Source organism: Prunus mume, linkage group LG6, assembly GCF_029339155.1.
Source record: "Prunus mume cultivar Tortuosa linkage group LG6, ASM2933915v1, whole genome shotgun sequence".
Taxonomy (NCBI): Eukaryota; Viridiplantae; Streptophyta; class Magnoliopsida; order Rosales; family Rosaceae; genus Prunus; species Prunus mume.
Window position 1 is genome coordinate 3,707,545 of NC_142703.1, and position 14,541 is coordinate 3,722,085.

Consider the following 14,541-nt stretch of genomic DNA (forward strand, 5'->3'; position numbering starts at 1 on the left):
GAAAATGCCATTTATCTTAAAATTTCTAAGATACAAATTTTGATCTTTTGTAACGTTGAGGTCGTCGTCGATACACAAAGGGGCGATATCCTTTCCCTCATTGACAGGGAATCCTTCCCAATGTGTAACCAAATTGATATTCAAGGTATCACAACAAACAATCTTCTCTTATCAAACAATCTGCATTGCTGAAATATCAAAATTACCCAAGTAAATTACCAACACTGACACCTTTGAGAGGCTTTATTTTTCCGTGTCAAAAAGAGAGTAAAATTGACATTGAAGGGTCTGAAACTTAAAGTAACAGCAGAATAAGCTCAATGTAATTTACCCAAGAAAAAATATGGAGGATTTTACCGGATGATCTTCACTCTCACCTTAAACACCTAAGGGGGAAAAAACAGTAAAAAACAACGTCTTGGGTTTTATGCAGCAAATGGGGTAGCTGTTGGGTATTTATGGTAAATTTGCAGATGAAAAAGGATGGCTGAGAGTGAGAGTGAGTGAAAGTGAGAGATGAAAGAGTCGAGGCCATCAACATTGGATTGGATAGAAGATGTTATCTGAAGAGCATCCCACGTCAGCAGCATCATCTGCCAAATCAGCAAATCCACCCTATGAAATCATGGGAATGGATTGCGCAGGTTCATTGCAAACCAATCAAATCCCGCAAACAAAAATCCGACTTGGCACGTCCACATCCACCAGCTCAAGCTTATAGTATATCGCTTGTGAGCCATAGTTTCCACTACGTACTTCCTGAGTGAGTCCTCCTCCTCCTCCTGAGCATAATTGGGGCAGGACGCCGGTAGCTGAGAGAGAGAGAGAGAGAGAGAGAGAGAGAGAGAGAGCAGGTGAAGGTCAAGGTTAAACTGAAATGGCTTCTCTGGCAGCATCAACAGCTGCTGCTTCCCTTGGTGTGTCTGAATTGCTTGGAAACAGTCTGAACAACTTTAGCGGCGCAGCCAGGTCGGCCCCTTCAGCCACCACCCCAGCCACCTTCAAGACCGTCGCACTCTTCTCCAAGAAGAAGGCCGCACCCCCTCCCAAGGCCAAGGCTGTTGCTCCTGCTGACGAAGAGCTCGCCAAGTGGTATGGTAAGTTGTTCATCATCATTTTCTTTTCTCCCTCCAATTATTAATAAATCAGTGCCATGCCATGCAGTTAATTAATTAATTCATCAGGTCCTGATAGAAGAATCTTCTTGCCTGAGGGGCTCTTGGACCGCTCAGAGATCCCAGAGTACTTGACTGGAGAAGTTCCTGGCGAGTAAGATATTAAACATCTCTATCTCTCTCTAGCTAATTGAAATTATTGAGCCATTACTTGAACCTCTAATTGAGTTGTCCATTACTTCATTTCATTGATATGATGTGCATGATCCAATGCAGTTATGGATATGATCCTTTTGGGCTAGGCAAGAAGCCAGAAAACTTCAGCAAGTACGCTATTGCTATTCATAATACTCTCTCTCTCTCTCTCTCTCTCTCTCTCTCTCTCTCTCTCTCTAGACTAGAGATATGATTTCTTTCTTCTGCAGTTAATTTTCATTAGGATGGAAACAAACAGATGATCAATTTAATTGATGAAATGTGGGGGTAATTAATACCGTGGTGTCTTTGAATAATGTTAATGCAGATACCAAGCATATGAGCTAATCCATGCTCGGTGGGCTATGCTTGGTGCTGCCGGATTCATCATCCCAGAGGCCTTCAACAAATTTGGTGCTAACTGCGGCCCTGAGGCTGTCTGGTTCAAGGTTTGCATTTAGTTTAATAAGTCAATTAAACATTGTTTTTCATATCGGAGTAGAAGCGTTCAACTTATCATGACTCTACTGTATTATTACCCATGAATGCAGACAGGAGCTCTACTCCTTGATGGGAACACATTGAATTACTTTGGTAAGAACATACCTATCAATCTTGTCCTTGCTGTTGTTGCTGAGGTTGTTCTTCTAGGTGGAGCAGAATACTACAGACTCACAAATGGCTTGGTACGTAACTAGAATTCATTTTAATTTTATAGTTTACTACCCTGATTTCATCATTGCTGTTATCTAAACTAATAAATTCTGAGTAAACCCACATAAGTTGTTGGAACTTTTCAAAATTTAGTCCGAGTATTTTAGTGTACAAGATAATTGATCATATCAAAATTCACACACTACTAGTTATAATCTGCAAGACTGCCTGCCTTATATCTGCACTGTCAACCCGGGAGCAAATCCCTTAAACTAAAGCCAAAACACTTGCTTCATGAGACAATTTGAAAAATCTGAGGTTGAAGACAATAATAGTAGGATACAGCTCATGCATATGCTGGTAGATATATATGCCCTTTTAAGAAAAATAATAACGCAATCAATAAAAAAGAAAGGATTACGTGTATTAAGGATGACAATCTCATGACTCTGTTGTGTGATTTTCCTGGTAGGATTTGGAGGACAAGCTTCACCCAGGTGGTCCTTTTGACCCATTGGGGCTCGCTAAGGATCCAGACCAGGCTGCATTGCTAAAGGTGAAGGAGATTAAGAACGGAAGACTTGCCATGTTTTCCATGCTTGGTTTCTTCCTGCAAGCTTATGTCACAGGAGAAGGTCCTGTCGAAAACCTAGCAAAGCATCTCAGTGATCCCTTCGGCAACAACTTGCTTACTGTGATAGGTGGCTCTGTGGAAAGAGCTCCAACCCTGTAATTTTAAGTTTCCTCTTGCCGCTCCACTCAAAATTCAAGTGCATTGTATATCACATTCCGTCCTTTCTAAGGCATTTAACCTTAATCCTTGAATGGAATTGCAGCTGCTTTTCATTTTATACATAGAGACCTACCATAACATAACCTACGGTTTTAGTGTCTGTCAAACTATATATGTTCTTCCGCCCAAAATTATCATGCTCTGCATATCCTTGACATCCAATTTGCTCGATGATCATTATCAAAATTTGTTCTTCTTTAATAACTTGGCTGTTTGCTGTTACAAAAGTTAATTTGAAACCCTTCAAATAAATAATACTATCAGTGATATGAGATGACAGTTTCCAGAAAGGTTATACCATTACCATTCCTAAGCAGTGAGAGCTACCAAAACAGAGATTTTAGCATACAACCAACAGAGTTTCAAGGAAGTTGAGCCACGCATCAGCCAGGAATGTGTTTGGGGAGCAAAAAACAGAGATTTTAGCTCCAATTTGTGCTTCTCCTGTCACTCCTCCAAGTGTGTGGAAAAGAATAACAAAAGTAGTAGAATTCTATAGTGGGATGAGGCGTTATCTCTTAACCGTTTGATCAAATTAATCAATTTAATCCAACGATTAAGAAATAAGACATCATCTAACAACATTAGATACCGCCTTCACTATAAAATCACTCTAACAAAGTAATCTGAAAAACATACCAGATAAGTAAGTATGAGGCCCACGAATAGGCTTGTGCAGGACAGCAGCCCATCGGATCCAACAACGATCATCGGGCTTGTGGGCCGTAGACCCAATGTTTGAGTTTGAGGCGCCGACCCTACTTCGTCTCCCTTCTCATTTACAAAACAAAACTCCATCCTTGAATCTTGATTCACCCTCTTCGATTCTCAGGCTCTCATCTTGTCAAAAATGGCGGCCATCGCTCCATCCTCTTCCTTCTTGTCAAATCCCTCTCCTCTCCCTTCTTCAACAAATTCCCAAAACAACACTTCCAGATTTACCCGCCCCTTTTCCCCTATTCCCCAGAAACCCACTCTCTACCGCCCTCTCCACATCTCCAATTCTCTCTCTCCCAAACCCAAACCCAAAGCCACGAGCACCGGCAGCATCACCACCACCCCTATTACCACCACTTCAGACCCACAAACTTTCATTTCTCGATATGCCCCTGATGAGCCAAGAAAGGGCGCGGATGTCCTCGTGGAGGCCCTTGAACGCCAAGGCGTCACCGACGTATTCGCCTACCCTGGAGGCGCATCCATGGAGATCCACCAGGCCCTCACGCGCTCCTCCACCATCCGCAACGTCCTCCCTCGCCACGAGCAAGGTGGCGTCTTCGCTGCCGAGGGCTACGCGCGCTCCTCCGGCCTCCCCGGTGTCTGTATTGCTACCTCGGGCCCTGGTGCCACTAACTTGGTCAGTGGCCTCGCCGACGCACTCCTCGACAGCGTCCCCGTGGTCGCTATCACTGGACAGGTCCCCCGCCGCATGATCGGCACCGACGCTTTTCAAGAGACACCCATCGTTGAGGTAACCCGATCCATCACCAAACACAATTACCTTGTTCTTGATGTAGAGGAAATTCCTAGAATTGTTCGTGAGGCTTTTTTCTTGGCCACCTCAGGCCGACCAGGCTCAGTTTTGATAGACATACCCAAAGATATACAGCAACAGCTTCTAGTTCCCAATTGGAACCAACCCATGAGTCTACCCGGCTACATGTCTAGGTTGCCCAAGCCCCCCTCTGAGTCCCATTTGGACCAGATTGTGAGGTTGGTATCAGAGTCTAAGAAGCCGGTTTTGTATGTTGGTGGAGGGTGTTTGAACTCGAGCGACCAGTTGAGGCGATTTGTGGAGCTTACCGGGATCCCCGTTGCGAGTACTTTGATGGGTCTGGGGGCGTACTCGTGCTCTGACGAATTGTCCCTCCAAATGCTTGGGATGCATGGGACTGTGTGCGCTAATTATGCTGTGGATAAGTCTGACTTGTTGCTTGCTTTTGGGGTGAGGTTCGATGACCGTGTTACAGGGAAGCTCGAAGCATTTGCTAGCCGCGCTAAGATTGTTCACATTGATATTGATTCAGCAGAGATCGGAAAGAATAAGCAGCCTCATGTGTCAGTTTGTGCAGATGTGAAGTTGGCATTGGCAGGGATAAATCGAATATTGGAAGGCAAAGGAAGCAAGCTTAAACTAGATTTCTCAGCTTGGAGGGAGGAGCTGAAAGAGCAGAAGGTGAAGTTTCCATTGAGTTATAAGACTTTTGGGGAAGCCATTCCTCCTCAGTATGCGATTCAGGTCCTTGACGAATTAACGGATGGGAATGCAATTATAAGCACTGGAGTTGGGCAGCATCAAATGTGGGCAGCTCAATTTTACAAATACAGGAGGCCTCGCCAGTGGTTGACATCAGGGGGATTAGGGGCTATGGGTTTTGGATTGCCTGCCGCCATCGGGGCCGCTGTTGCAAATCCAGATGCAATTGTTGTTGACATCGATGGCGATGGGAGTTTCATGATGAATGTCCAAGAATTGGCAACTATCAGGGTAGAGAATCTTCCCATTAAGATAATGCTGTTGAATAATCAGCATTTGGGTATGGTGGTTCAGTGGGAGGATCGCTTTTATAAGGCGAACAGGGCTCACACTTACTTAGGGAACCCATCAAACGAGTCTGAGATATTCCCGAATATGCTCAAGTTTGCAGCAGCTTGTGGGATACCAGCTGCGCGTGTGACGAAGAAGGAGCATCTGAAGGAAGCAATTCAGAAAATGTTGGACACTCCTGGTCCATACTTGTTGGATGTAATAGTGCCCCATCAAGAGCATGTCTTACCTATGATTCCCAGCGGTGGTGCTTTCAAAGATGTGATAACGGAAGGTGATGGAAGATCGTCTTATTGATTTCCTTCGTATCTACAAGTTTGAGATGTGCTTAAAGTGTTTAGTTTATCTAATTGTGTAAGATAAACTCATCGTTTCTATGCAAAAAAGTTATGTAGATGCTATCTCATACTTCACTTATTTGTTTATGTATTAAATGTATATTGTATAAGAGAGCAATCCCTAGCTTCCTAAAGAAAATGCTAGTAGTTAAGATGGTATTCTTTGTTTAAAGTGAATTAGGTGATGTAGGTCGATTGCTCAAGGTTCCGTTTGTAATGCTTGTTTCAATACTCGCTGATTTGTTCTCTGCTGGGATTAGTTTGTTTATAGATTTTGTTGGTTCATTGACACTGTTGTTGGTACGGCTACCGTTAATGTGAACTTTTTCTTGGTTGCTTTCTAATGTTGACACTTCATTGATAGGGTTCGTCATTGGGTCGGGTTAGGCCGAAATGTTTGAGTTCTAGCTGGGTTTTACAGGCTTTTTAAATTTTTTGAATCGGGCCAAGGTTTCAAAGGGCTTGATTTGGACCGCACTATCCGACCAGGTCGGGCTTTTTTTATAATAATTAATTAAATTTCCAAGTCTTTTTTTTTTTTTTTTTGGTAACATATTTTTTGTCTTAAAGAGTTTTCTCTTAAACAATAGTATAAATTAACTTAAGAAAACAAAAATATAATAACCAAACTCTTTTACTAAACCTACACCAATAGTCAATATATTTTATAATAAAAATATTATACCTAAAAATGAATTTTATGAAAATGAGTTACTTCTATGTCTATCCCAAATTAGGATTTATATTATGAAAATTAAAGCAATTTTGCCATTATAATTAATAAAGCCAAAATAAGCTTTCAAATTCTTTATTGAACCATTAAATTTGAACTTGACAAAAAATGGGCACTAAAAGATTATTGTATATATTGCTTGTTTGTTACAAATTTTTAAACAACATTGAAAAAATTAACTTAATTTATAACATGCATGTGTAAACAAAATAAGAAGTTCATTAGTTTATCATACATATTAAATTATTTTGATTAAGTATAAAATGAGGTTATGGAGTGCATCAATTAAATCTTAAAAAAAGGACATAGACGAGCAAGCCTTGGGCTATCCTAGGTCAGGTCGGGTCGTGAGCTTCAAATTTTAAGCCCAAATCCTACCCAACCTTAGAGTGGGCCGGGCCGATCTATTCTAACCATTGGGCCAGCCCAAGCTTGTTGGGCTTCGGGCTACCTACTTTGACCCGTGGGCAAAAAAATTTCCTCTCTATAGGCCCCTTAATGGGTTTGTAAGTTTGGTTAGGTCTTATGGAGGTAGTTTAGGAATAGATGGGTATTTATTTATAGTAATTTTCTTAATTTCCTCTTTGATATTGCCCCTAATTTAACCACCCATATATATGGTATGTGTGAGATTTTATACAAAAGGTCCCGATAATATTAGTAATGGAACCATTCATTATATATTTTATTTTATTTAGTAAGTTTCTACTTCAATATTCTTCAACAGTTATTTCATCGGATTGGGTTCTTCAACAGTTGTTTCATTAATTCTAAATGTTTGAGAAATCACGGGGCATTTCCCCTACCCTAGCTAGTTGGCCATGACAACAATTTGAACTTAAGAGGAAATAACAGTCTCGAATTAACAGCATCAGAAGGTGTAACCATAACAGTCTCAAATTAAAAGCATAGCAGTAAGTAGCATATCCATTCTCAACCACCATCGATGGAGAGAGAATGAATCTTAACTGTCCTTAATAGGATCCCTAATTACAATCCAAACCATAGACTTATACATATAATTAAAAGAGTATCAAGGTCCATTTCCAAGTCGAAGATGATCGAGAGAGAGAGAGAGAGAGAGAGAGAGAGAGAGAGAGAGAGATGAGAAGACGAAAGATGAGGTTGACCTAAGTCCTAACCATGGTTGGTGCGTTAGTGGAGACGAACCCAAGGGAACCAAAATATCTCCCGAGGGTTACATGCAGATGCCTTTTGAGCTCCACATCCATCAATGGAGTGCTCAAAAGTATGATGATATTAATGTACTAGCTAGCTAGCTAAAAGCTAAAATGCCAAAAGAAAAAGAAAAAGACACAAATTCTATCCCTCCTAAAATTAGTGAAATGGCTAAAACTCCCATAGTTTAGCCACAATGAATTTACAAGAAAGAAAAAAGAGTTAGTGATTTGCTCCCCTCCTCCCCTTACCCTAAGGGAAGATGGTGGGTTGGTTGGTTGGTTAGACACATTATATCATGTGAAACTTGACAAAAAAAAACTTGGAAAAGCTTTATAAAGACTGACTGCTCCTAGCTAGTTCTAAAATCCTAAGACTAGATGTTAACAGCCAAAACAATTGGGGCATTCCATGCCCATGTTTTTTTTACTTCCTAAAACTGCGCCTCTTTTTCTTGAGGCGATTGGTTAGCTGAAGATGGAGGGATTAGCCATTTTAGGACTGACATCCCAAGTGAAGGGCTTGCTATTTGTGTTGAATTTACAATATTTGCAAACCATTTTATGTCTTTCTTTAGCCTTCCTGGGCCAAAAGTTACATGAGGTTGGTTTTTTCTTTTGTTGCTTCAGCCCCTCCAGGGCTAAGAAGTTATAAAATTTATAAAAAAAAAGGAAAAGAAAAACCTTTTTTCCCAACTTAGCTATACCCAATAGCCCGAGTTGGTGATCAGTAGAAAGATGCTTTAGTTCTCTTCAAGGGAACCCAAAGTGTTTTCAAAAAGATGCAAGGGAAAATGAAAATGCATGAGTATGAGATGCACCCCAGCCAATTGTGGAGAATGATTTCATGTAGCCCCTATGGGAGGCTTTGTATGTGTGCAAGAGCTTAACTAGCCCAAATGCCATTTGCAAATGGGGCTAATTTGTGTGTTAGATGGCGAGAGAGAGGAAGAGATGGAGAAGTGAACCATGGTTAGGCCAAAGGTTTGCTGAAAATTCAGAAGCCATATGCAGCTGAAGAGGATGGAATCGAGTTTGAATAATTGGAGCCATGCACGCACTTTGGATTCAATGACTAGCGATGAGGAATTGGTGCAGGGAGGGCCATGGTTACGCCTGTGGCACAGCAAAGCACACTGTCAAAGATATTAGTACCCTCTTTCCACCAAACTCAAGTATTTCATTTGTAAATAAATAAATAAAAATATATAGTATTAGCAGTGATTAAGTGGGCAGGTCTAGCTAGGTTAATTACAAATTACCTGGCGATTGCAAGGCGGGTGAGGGCGCAAGAGAAATGGGAGGACCATAGTGCTGGTAGCCTCCTCCAACACCAGTTGAATTCAAGGCCGAATACTGGAACAGGTGGTGGTGGTGGTGGTGTGGATATTGGACACCAGTTGCGTAGTTCTGCACACCTGAAGTAGTACTATAAGCTGCTGCAGCTCCTCCATTCCCTTCTGATCCGTATTGCAGATACGGGTAAAACGCAGCTGCAGCCGCGGCAGCTCCCGTCACCATTCCGCCTGCAGGGCTTGTCCCGTACATAGGATACTGCCCGGTTGCCCCTCCATACAAACCATAGTAGTTCTGAACCATACAGATACCAACAGTATTGCACAACACAATTAATAACCAACTCGAAATAAACTACGTACGTACCTTAAAGTAAATTAAAGTCAATTATATCCATGCTTCTTTTTTAAATCTAACCGGCCGTTAATTTGGACTTTATCGATACCCAAGAAACGATACAAGACTCGTCAAACTAATCCTGTGGGTTCCCCATTACTTTCATCATACCTAGGTTTTTTTTTTTTTTTTTTTTTGAGGTTCTTTTTGTGTGAGAGAGAGAGAGAGAGTGTGTAGCGAAGATCGTAGAGTGAAAGCGTAAATAGGATGGGAGGTTGGACCACATGTCCTTGTAATATAATGAATCAAGGATTGAAAAGAAGGAGTTTGATTGACGAAATTAAATTATTTCTCACAACCTGACCCTCTTGGCATATGCTGTCGGTTGGTCCACTATTTTCATGCCCCCTTTACCCTTATCTAATATGGACAATGTGGAAGAGTAAATATACAGCTACGATAATTTCGATAATTTTTATATATAAAATAAAAACCAATCCGAAAGCTCATCATTACCCATGGCTAAATGTACACTACCACGTGCCACTATGTACTATTGATCTGCGAAAAACCACTTTCATTGTAAACAAATCCAACTTTAATTATGTGAAATTCTATTTAATAATGAATAATGAAGAAGTTAAACTCTCATCTAAAATCTATAATCTTTTGGTTAAAAAATTAGATTATTGGTACGGTCCCATTTAATTAACGGGGTCGACATGCAATATGCAATTACATCAAGCGAAAAATAGTTTATTTTGTTCATTTTATTTGAAAGGAATGCCGAATGAACGCGCCTTTTAAATTCCTCGACGAAAAATGACATGAATTTGAAAGCCGCGTTCTTTTTTTCTTCTTTTTTTTACTATGGAAAAGGTAATTTTGTTTAGTTTATTTTAGTGGGTCGGTAATAAGCTCCCAAAATAGTTTCTTTGGACAAAAGGAAAACCAAGTGGTAAAACTATGTCGAGAAATTTGAAAAGTGATTGCCTCCTGAAAAGGAAAAAGTAGCAAGGCTTCCAGAAGCAGGAGCATCCTAAGAAGTGAAACTGTATAGTAGAAAAGAAATTAAAAGTAATAAAAAGGAGAAGTGTCTACAAACCGTAGGGTAAGTGTAGTCTGGTGAGTATGGAGAGTACCTGAAAAGGAATAGCGTTCAAAGAAATCGAAAAGTTACAAGTTAGAAGCTGAACTAAAGCTTTGGAAATAATTAACTCTCAAGATCCAAAACGAATATTCTTTTTCAAATTAATTTAAAAAGCATCGAACATGAAAATAATGTATGCATGCATGACTCATGATAAAACAGTTCATGTCATGCATGATATAGCGCATGCATGCATGCATGCCTAAGGTTGCAAAAGTAGGAGACATGCAATGCGATGCAAGGATGAGTTAATCTGCATGTAATATGAACAAATGCAAAAGGAGAGAGAGAGAGAGAGAGAGATGAGCGTGCTTTTGATTAATGAGGTCGGGTGGTGGAAGTGCATGAGTTGGCAATGCACGTGCAGCTTCCCATATATACACATGATGCATATTGTTGTAGAAATGAAAGCATGTTCATGAATGAATTCATCCTATATAGTTAATTATAATAGTTGATGATGATGGTATACATACCCATAAAGATTGTAAGGTATCCCTTGTTGGATGGCATAATGAGGGAAGGTTGCTGCTGCAGAAGGAAAAGCTGATCCGACTCCACCTCCGAACCCTGTTTGGAAAGACCCCATTACCCTAAAGTTCCTGCCTGCTCCTCCACCACCTATCCATATATATACCCAATTTATTAATTATTTCCAACTGCAAATTTAATTCATGATTATATCTATCATCACTCTACAAATTATAACATAAACATACAGAGTTAATTGCATGCATGCCACTCCACTGAAGATATATATATATGTATGTATGCATGTATGAGGAGGATATGCTTCAAAGAAAAGGAAACATGTGGTTCCAAAACTATAAACTATATGTCATGCTTTGGAATGGTAGCTGGGTAATTTTGTTGCTAATTAACTTAGTAAAAAGGATATATGGGACTTGTTCGATATTTAACCATTTCTAATTAACAACTTAATCCTTTATTTAGGAATATTCATGTTGCATGTATTTCACTGTGAAAGTGAGTTTACTCCAAACCAGAATATTTTCGGCTCTTTTTAATACACAAATTATAATTCTTGCGAGGAATATCCACAACTCAAACACGCAACACTAATTCTTGCTAAAACTTTTGTCAGATCTGTCATATTTGATCACTAATTATAATCTATATTTGGAGAAGACCAGTATGACAATGCATATACCTAATTCAGAAAAGATACGAAAATAAAAGAAAATTGAGGAATGAAGGCGGGTATACCATGCTTTGGAGTTGAAGGCTTGGATCTCTGAACTCCCAGAGAAGCAAGATTGCAGTTGGCCCTCCTCCCATCAATCACAGGAGCAGCATCCACACAAGCTCTCATGGCAGCTTCGGATTCGCGAAAAGTTACCTGTATAATTATACAAGTTCACTATCAGAAAATTCAAATGAAGAATCAAGTATACTGATTTTATGATCGATTTCAATCCTTGTTTTGTGTCAAGATCTAGCTAGCATTAGTACATATTCATATGTGTAGATATAAGAGATGAAAAATGCACGTGATAAAAGAAAAATAAGAAGAAATCATACAAATCCGTAGCCTTTTGATCTGCCGGTGGCCTTGTCAGTGATGACAACAGCCTCCAAGATCTCACCGAACTGTTCAAAGTATTTCTTCATGGTTTCCTTCTGGGTTTCCCAAGCCAATCCTCCAACAAACACCTTGGTGTATGTGGTATCACCAAACTGCCCTGCCAAATTAGCTGGAGTCATCTTAATCTTCAAGGACAAATATGGGATCGACCTCTAGCTAGCAGCTCCTTGTACAATATATCTTGCTGTCTCTGGATCTCTCAGTCAGCAACAAAACTTTCCCTATGTATATCTTGCTGTTGTTGTTGTTGATGTTAACTAATTATGAGCCCTATCTACCACTGTGGCACAAAGATAGCTAATAATAGATGGATCTAGTTGGTGGTGGTGGTGGTGGTGGTGGTGGAACAAGAAGAAGAAAAGAAGAAAGAAAGAACAAGTCCCACTAGATTTAGAGGGATCTTCTACAGGATTTAGATGGTGAGGAATTTGGTGGTGAGGGAGGAGGGTGTTGATCAGAGAGACAATTAGGTCAGAGAGAGAGAGAGAGAGAGATCAAAAAAAGAGGGAGAGAGAGTGAAGGGAGAAGGGAGGGAAGAGAAAGCAAAAGTTGGAAAAAGAGGAAAGCCCCTCTCATAATACGGACATGAATTATATACACATCCAGCCCCCACCTCTTAACATTATTGTACATCAACTATTCACGCACTACATCTGGCGCGTCTTCATCACACTCGTATGTTTTCCATTTTTATATGAATCATCATGCTATATGTAATTATCTTCTATTCCCCATACCGGTGCATAATCCCAACACGCGTAATGATGAGAGTGGGAATGGCTTCTGTTCGTATTATTATGTCCCTGGTCGCTGTCGTTTTGATTATTTTTAAGGGGAAGATGTCGAGTGACTAATTTGCCCCCTGTTTGCATCAAAATGACGAAACTTGCCCCCAAGCAAGTGCGTTTGTTTTGTCAACTTTTTGGTGGAGTGAGGTGAGGCGTGAGACACACTGACTCACTGAGCAGCAGTGGCAGAAACGGAACGGAAAAAGTTTTGGGAGGGAATGAAATCAGAAAAACAGCAATCACGCGGGAAGTCAAAGGTCAGCCTCGTCCAATTGGCAACTGCAGCGGCAGCTGTTTACTGTCTACAATCTACGTGGTGGGATTTTTTTATTTCTATTTTTCTTTAAATCTCCACAATCAATCATTTAAAAATAAAATTGGACTTAACTCTCTGGTGCGTGACATAATAGTGACATGCCATATACCACTTATCTAGGTTTGGCCAGGCTAGGCGGCTAGGTCATAGACTCATAGCTCTTCAAGCAAGGATTTATCTTCACAAATTTCTCATTATGCTCTTCTAACTTAAATGTCAATATTATTATTAAAAAAAAAAATTTTAAGTCAACATTGAGCAACCAGCTCTTTTTTTTTCTTTTTTTTTTAAACAGTAAGATTAATCGATAAACATGACAAATACTCAGGACACAAATAGAAAGAACACAATCCTAAGGAGATTCTTACAATACATAAAATTAGAAAATATGAAGAAAAAAAAAACAGGCACAAACATTGCAAGATAATGACTACAAAATAACAACCTATCTCACTTGGAGTACATACAAGGAGGACCCATAAATCCTGCAACAACTAGTGCTTCAAGAAGACCAAGTAGAGAACAATCACTCAAACAACTTGGGATATGAAACACCTCGAAGTGGAGGACATTACCGCTCAGCTTCCACCAAGACATTCCAAAGAACATCACAACATCTTCAAATCTCCACTTCATTCCAAAAAAAAAAAAAAACTGTTGATAGTAGATACGACCGAATCTACAAGCTCCACCTACAAAACAGAGAGATTTGAAAGAGGTCTACCACAAAAGCCCAAAAACTGCAAAGACACACACAACAGAGGTCTAAAGTAGCATAAATACTTAGATCTACCAAAATCCAGCCTCAAAAGGCTAATAAACAACTCCCAGAAAACTAGGATGAGATTAAACCCTTTCAAAGCAAGGAATCTACAAAACCCAACATAAAGCTGGTTGCTCTTCACAACATAACCGAGGGGAGTTGGGGAGAGAAGCTCGGTTTATTAGCCGAATGGGTGGTTCCAAGGCGTTTTCAGATATGTTGTGGGTTTTGGGTTGGGGAAAAGGAAGGCTCTAGTGGGAAAAAGTAAAAAGATATTGTTTAAGGTTATTGAGCAACCAACTTACACGACTGGACTGCGGGTTTTTGACATCTTTTGTAACATAAACTTGAAGTTCTTCTTTATATCCTAGAGATGAGAAATCTTTCAACCAAAACAAATCTATTTAAGCGATTTTGAAGTGATCAACCACTGTTTTGTTTCCACTTCGTGCCTCTTTGGGTGTCATGTCCTGAAGTGCAAGTGTAGGGCTTTTATTCAACATGTGGTGCTCCAATAATTTACTGTTTCTTTGGAACTTTTCCTCTTTTGCTAGCATGCTCATCACCATGTTAAGGATTGTTCAATTCTTCCTCTCGGACACACCATTTTGTTGTGGTGTGTAGGATGTGGTAAGTTCTCTCTAAATATAATGTAAGGTGCAAAAACCTTCAAAAGCTTGTGAAGTGTATTCTCCACCACGATCCGTTCGAAGAACTTTAACTGTGCTCCCA

At 40.1% G+C, this 14,541-nt stretch overlaps 3 protein-coding genes across 4 annotated transcripts; 2 read left to right on the plus strand and 1 right to left on the minus strand.

Moving 5' to 3' along the window:
• Positions 1 to 736: 736 nt before the first annotated feature.
• Positions 737 to 2,817, plus strand: LHCB5 (light harvesting complex of photosystem II 5). Its single transcript, XM_008239582.2, has 6 exons — positions 737 to 1,097; positions 1,185 to 1,269; positions 1,392 to 1,442; positions 1,639 to 1,759; positions 1,862 to 1,996; positions 2,437 to 2,817. The coding sequence occupies exons 1-6, from the start codon at positions 878 to 880 to the stop codon at positions 2,695 to 2,697; spliced, it is 873 nt and encodes a 290-aa protein (XP_008237804.1). The 5' UTR covers positions 737 to 877; the 3' UTR covers positions 2,698 to 2,817.
• Positions 2,818 to 3,550: 733 nt separating this feature from the next.
• Positions 3,551 to 5,932, plus strand: LOC103336534 (acetolactate synthase 3, chloroplastic-like). Its single transcript, XM_008239583.3, has one exon. It carries the CDS (start codon positions 3,608 to 3,610, stop codon positions 5,600 to 5,602), a length of 1,995 nt encoding a protein of 664 aa, XP_008237805.2. The 5' UTR covers positions 3,551 to 3,607; the 3' UTR covers positions 5,603 to 5,932.
• A 1,282-nt stretch (positions 5,933 to 7,214) lies between these two features.
• On the minus strand, positions 7,215 to 12,513 carry LOC103336535 (RNA-binding (RRM/RBD/RNP motifs) family protein). Of its 2 annotated transcripts, none has more exons than XM_008239584.2 (6): positions 11,879 to 12,513; positions 11,564 to 11,696; positions 10,813 to 10,957; positions 10,292 to 10,328; positions 8,817 to 9,144; positions 7,215 to 8,670 (listed from the first exon to the last, which is right to left on the minus strand). In XM_008239584.2, exons 1-6 carry the CDS (start codon positions 12,059 to 12,061, stop codon positions 8,630 to 8,632), a joined length of 867 nt encoding a protein of 288 aa, XP_008237806.1. In that variant the 5' UTR covers positions 12,062 to 12,513; the 3' UTR covers positions 7,215 to 8,629. The 2 variants fall into 2 exon arrangements, with proteins under 2 accessions (XP_008237806.1, XP_008237808.1); XM_008239586.3 differs by having other exon boundaries at positions 7,215 to 8,690; positions 11,879 to 12,512.
• Between the last annotated feature and the right edge of the window lie 2,028 nt (positions 12,514 to 14,541).

Excerpts from the sequence above, each read along its gene's own strand:
- LOC103336535 (XM_008239584.2), bottom strand. The coding sequence starts at position 12,061 with ATGACTCCAGCTAATTTGGCAGGGCAGTTTGGTGATACCACATACACC. Across the intron at positions 11,697-11,878 it reads GATCAAAAGGCTACGGATTT|GTAACTTTTCGCGAATCCGA; the intron begins GTATGATTTCTT and ends ATAATTATACAG. Across the intron at positions 9,145-10,291 it reads CAGACTACACTTACCCTACG|AACTACTATGGTTTGTATGG; the intron begins GTTTGTAGACAC and ends TGTATGGTTCAG.
- LOC103336534 (XM_008239583.3), top strand. The coding sequence starts at position 3,608 with ATGGCGGCCATCGCTCCATCCTCTTCCTTCTTGTCAAATCCCTCTCCT.
- LHCB5 (XM_008239582.2), top strand. The coding sequence starts at position 878 with ATGGCTTCTCTGGCAGCATCAACAGCTGCTGCTTCCCTTGGTGTGTCT. Across the intron at positions 1,270-1,391 it reads ACTGGAGAAGTTCCTGGCGA|TTATGGATATGATCCTTTTG; the intron begins GTAAGATATTAA and ends GATCCAATGCAG. Across the intron at positions 1,997-2,436 it reads ACAGACTCACAAATGGCTTG|GATTTGGAGGACAAGCTTCA; the intron begins GTACGTAACTAG and ends TTTTCCTGGTAG.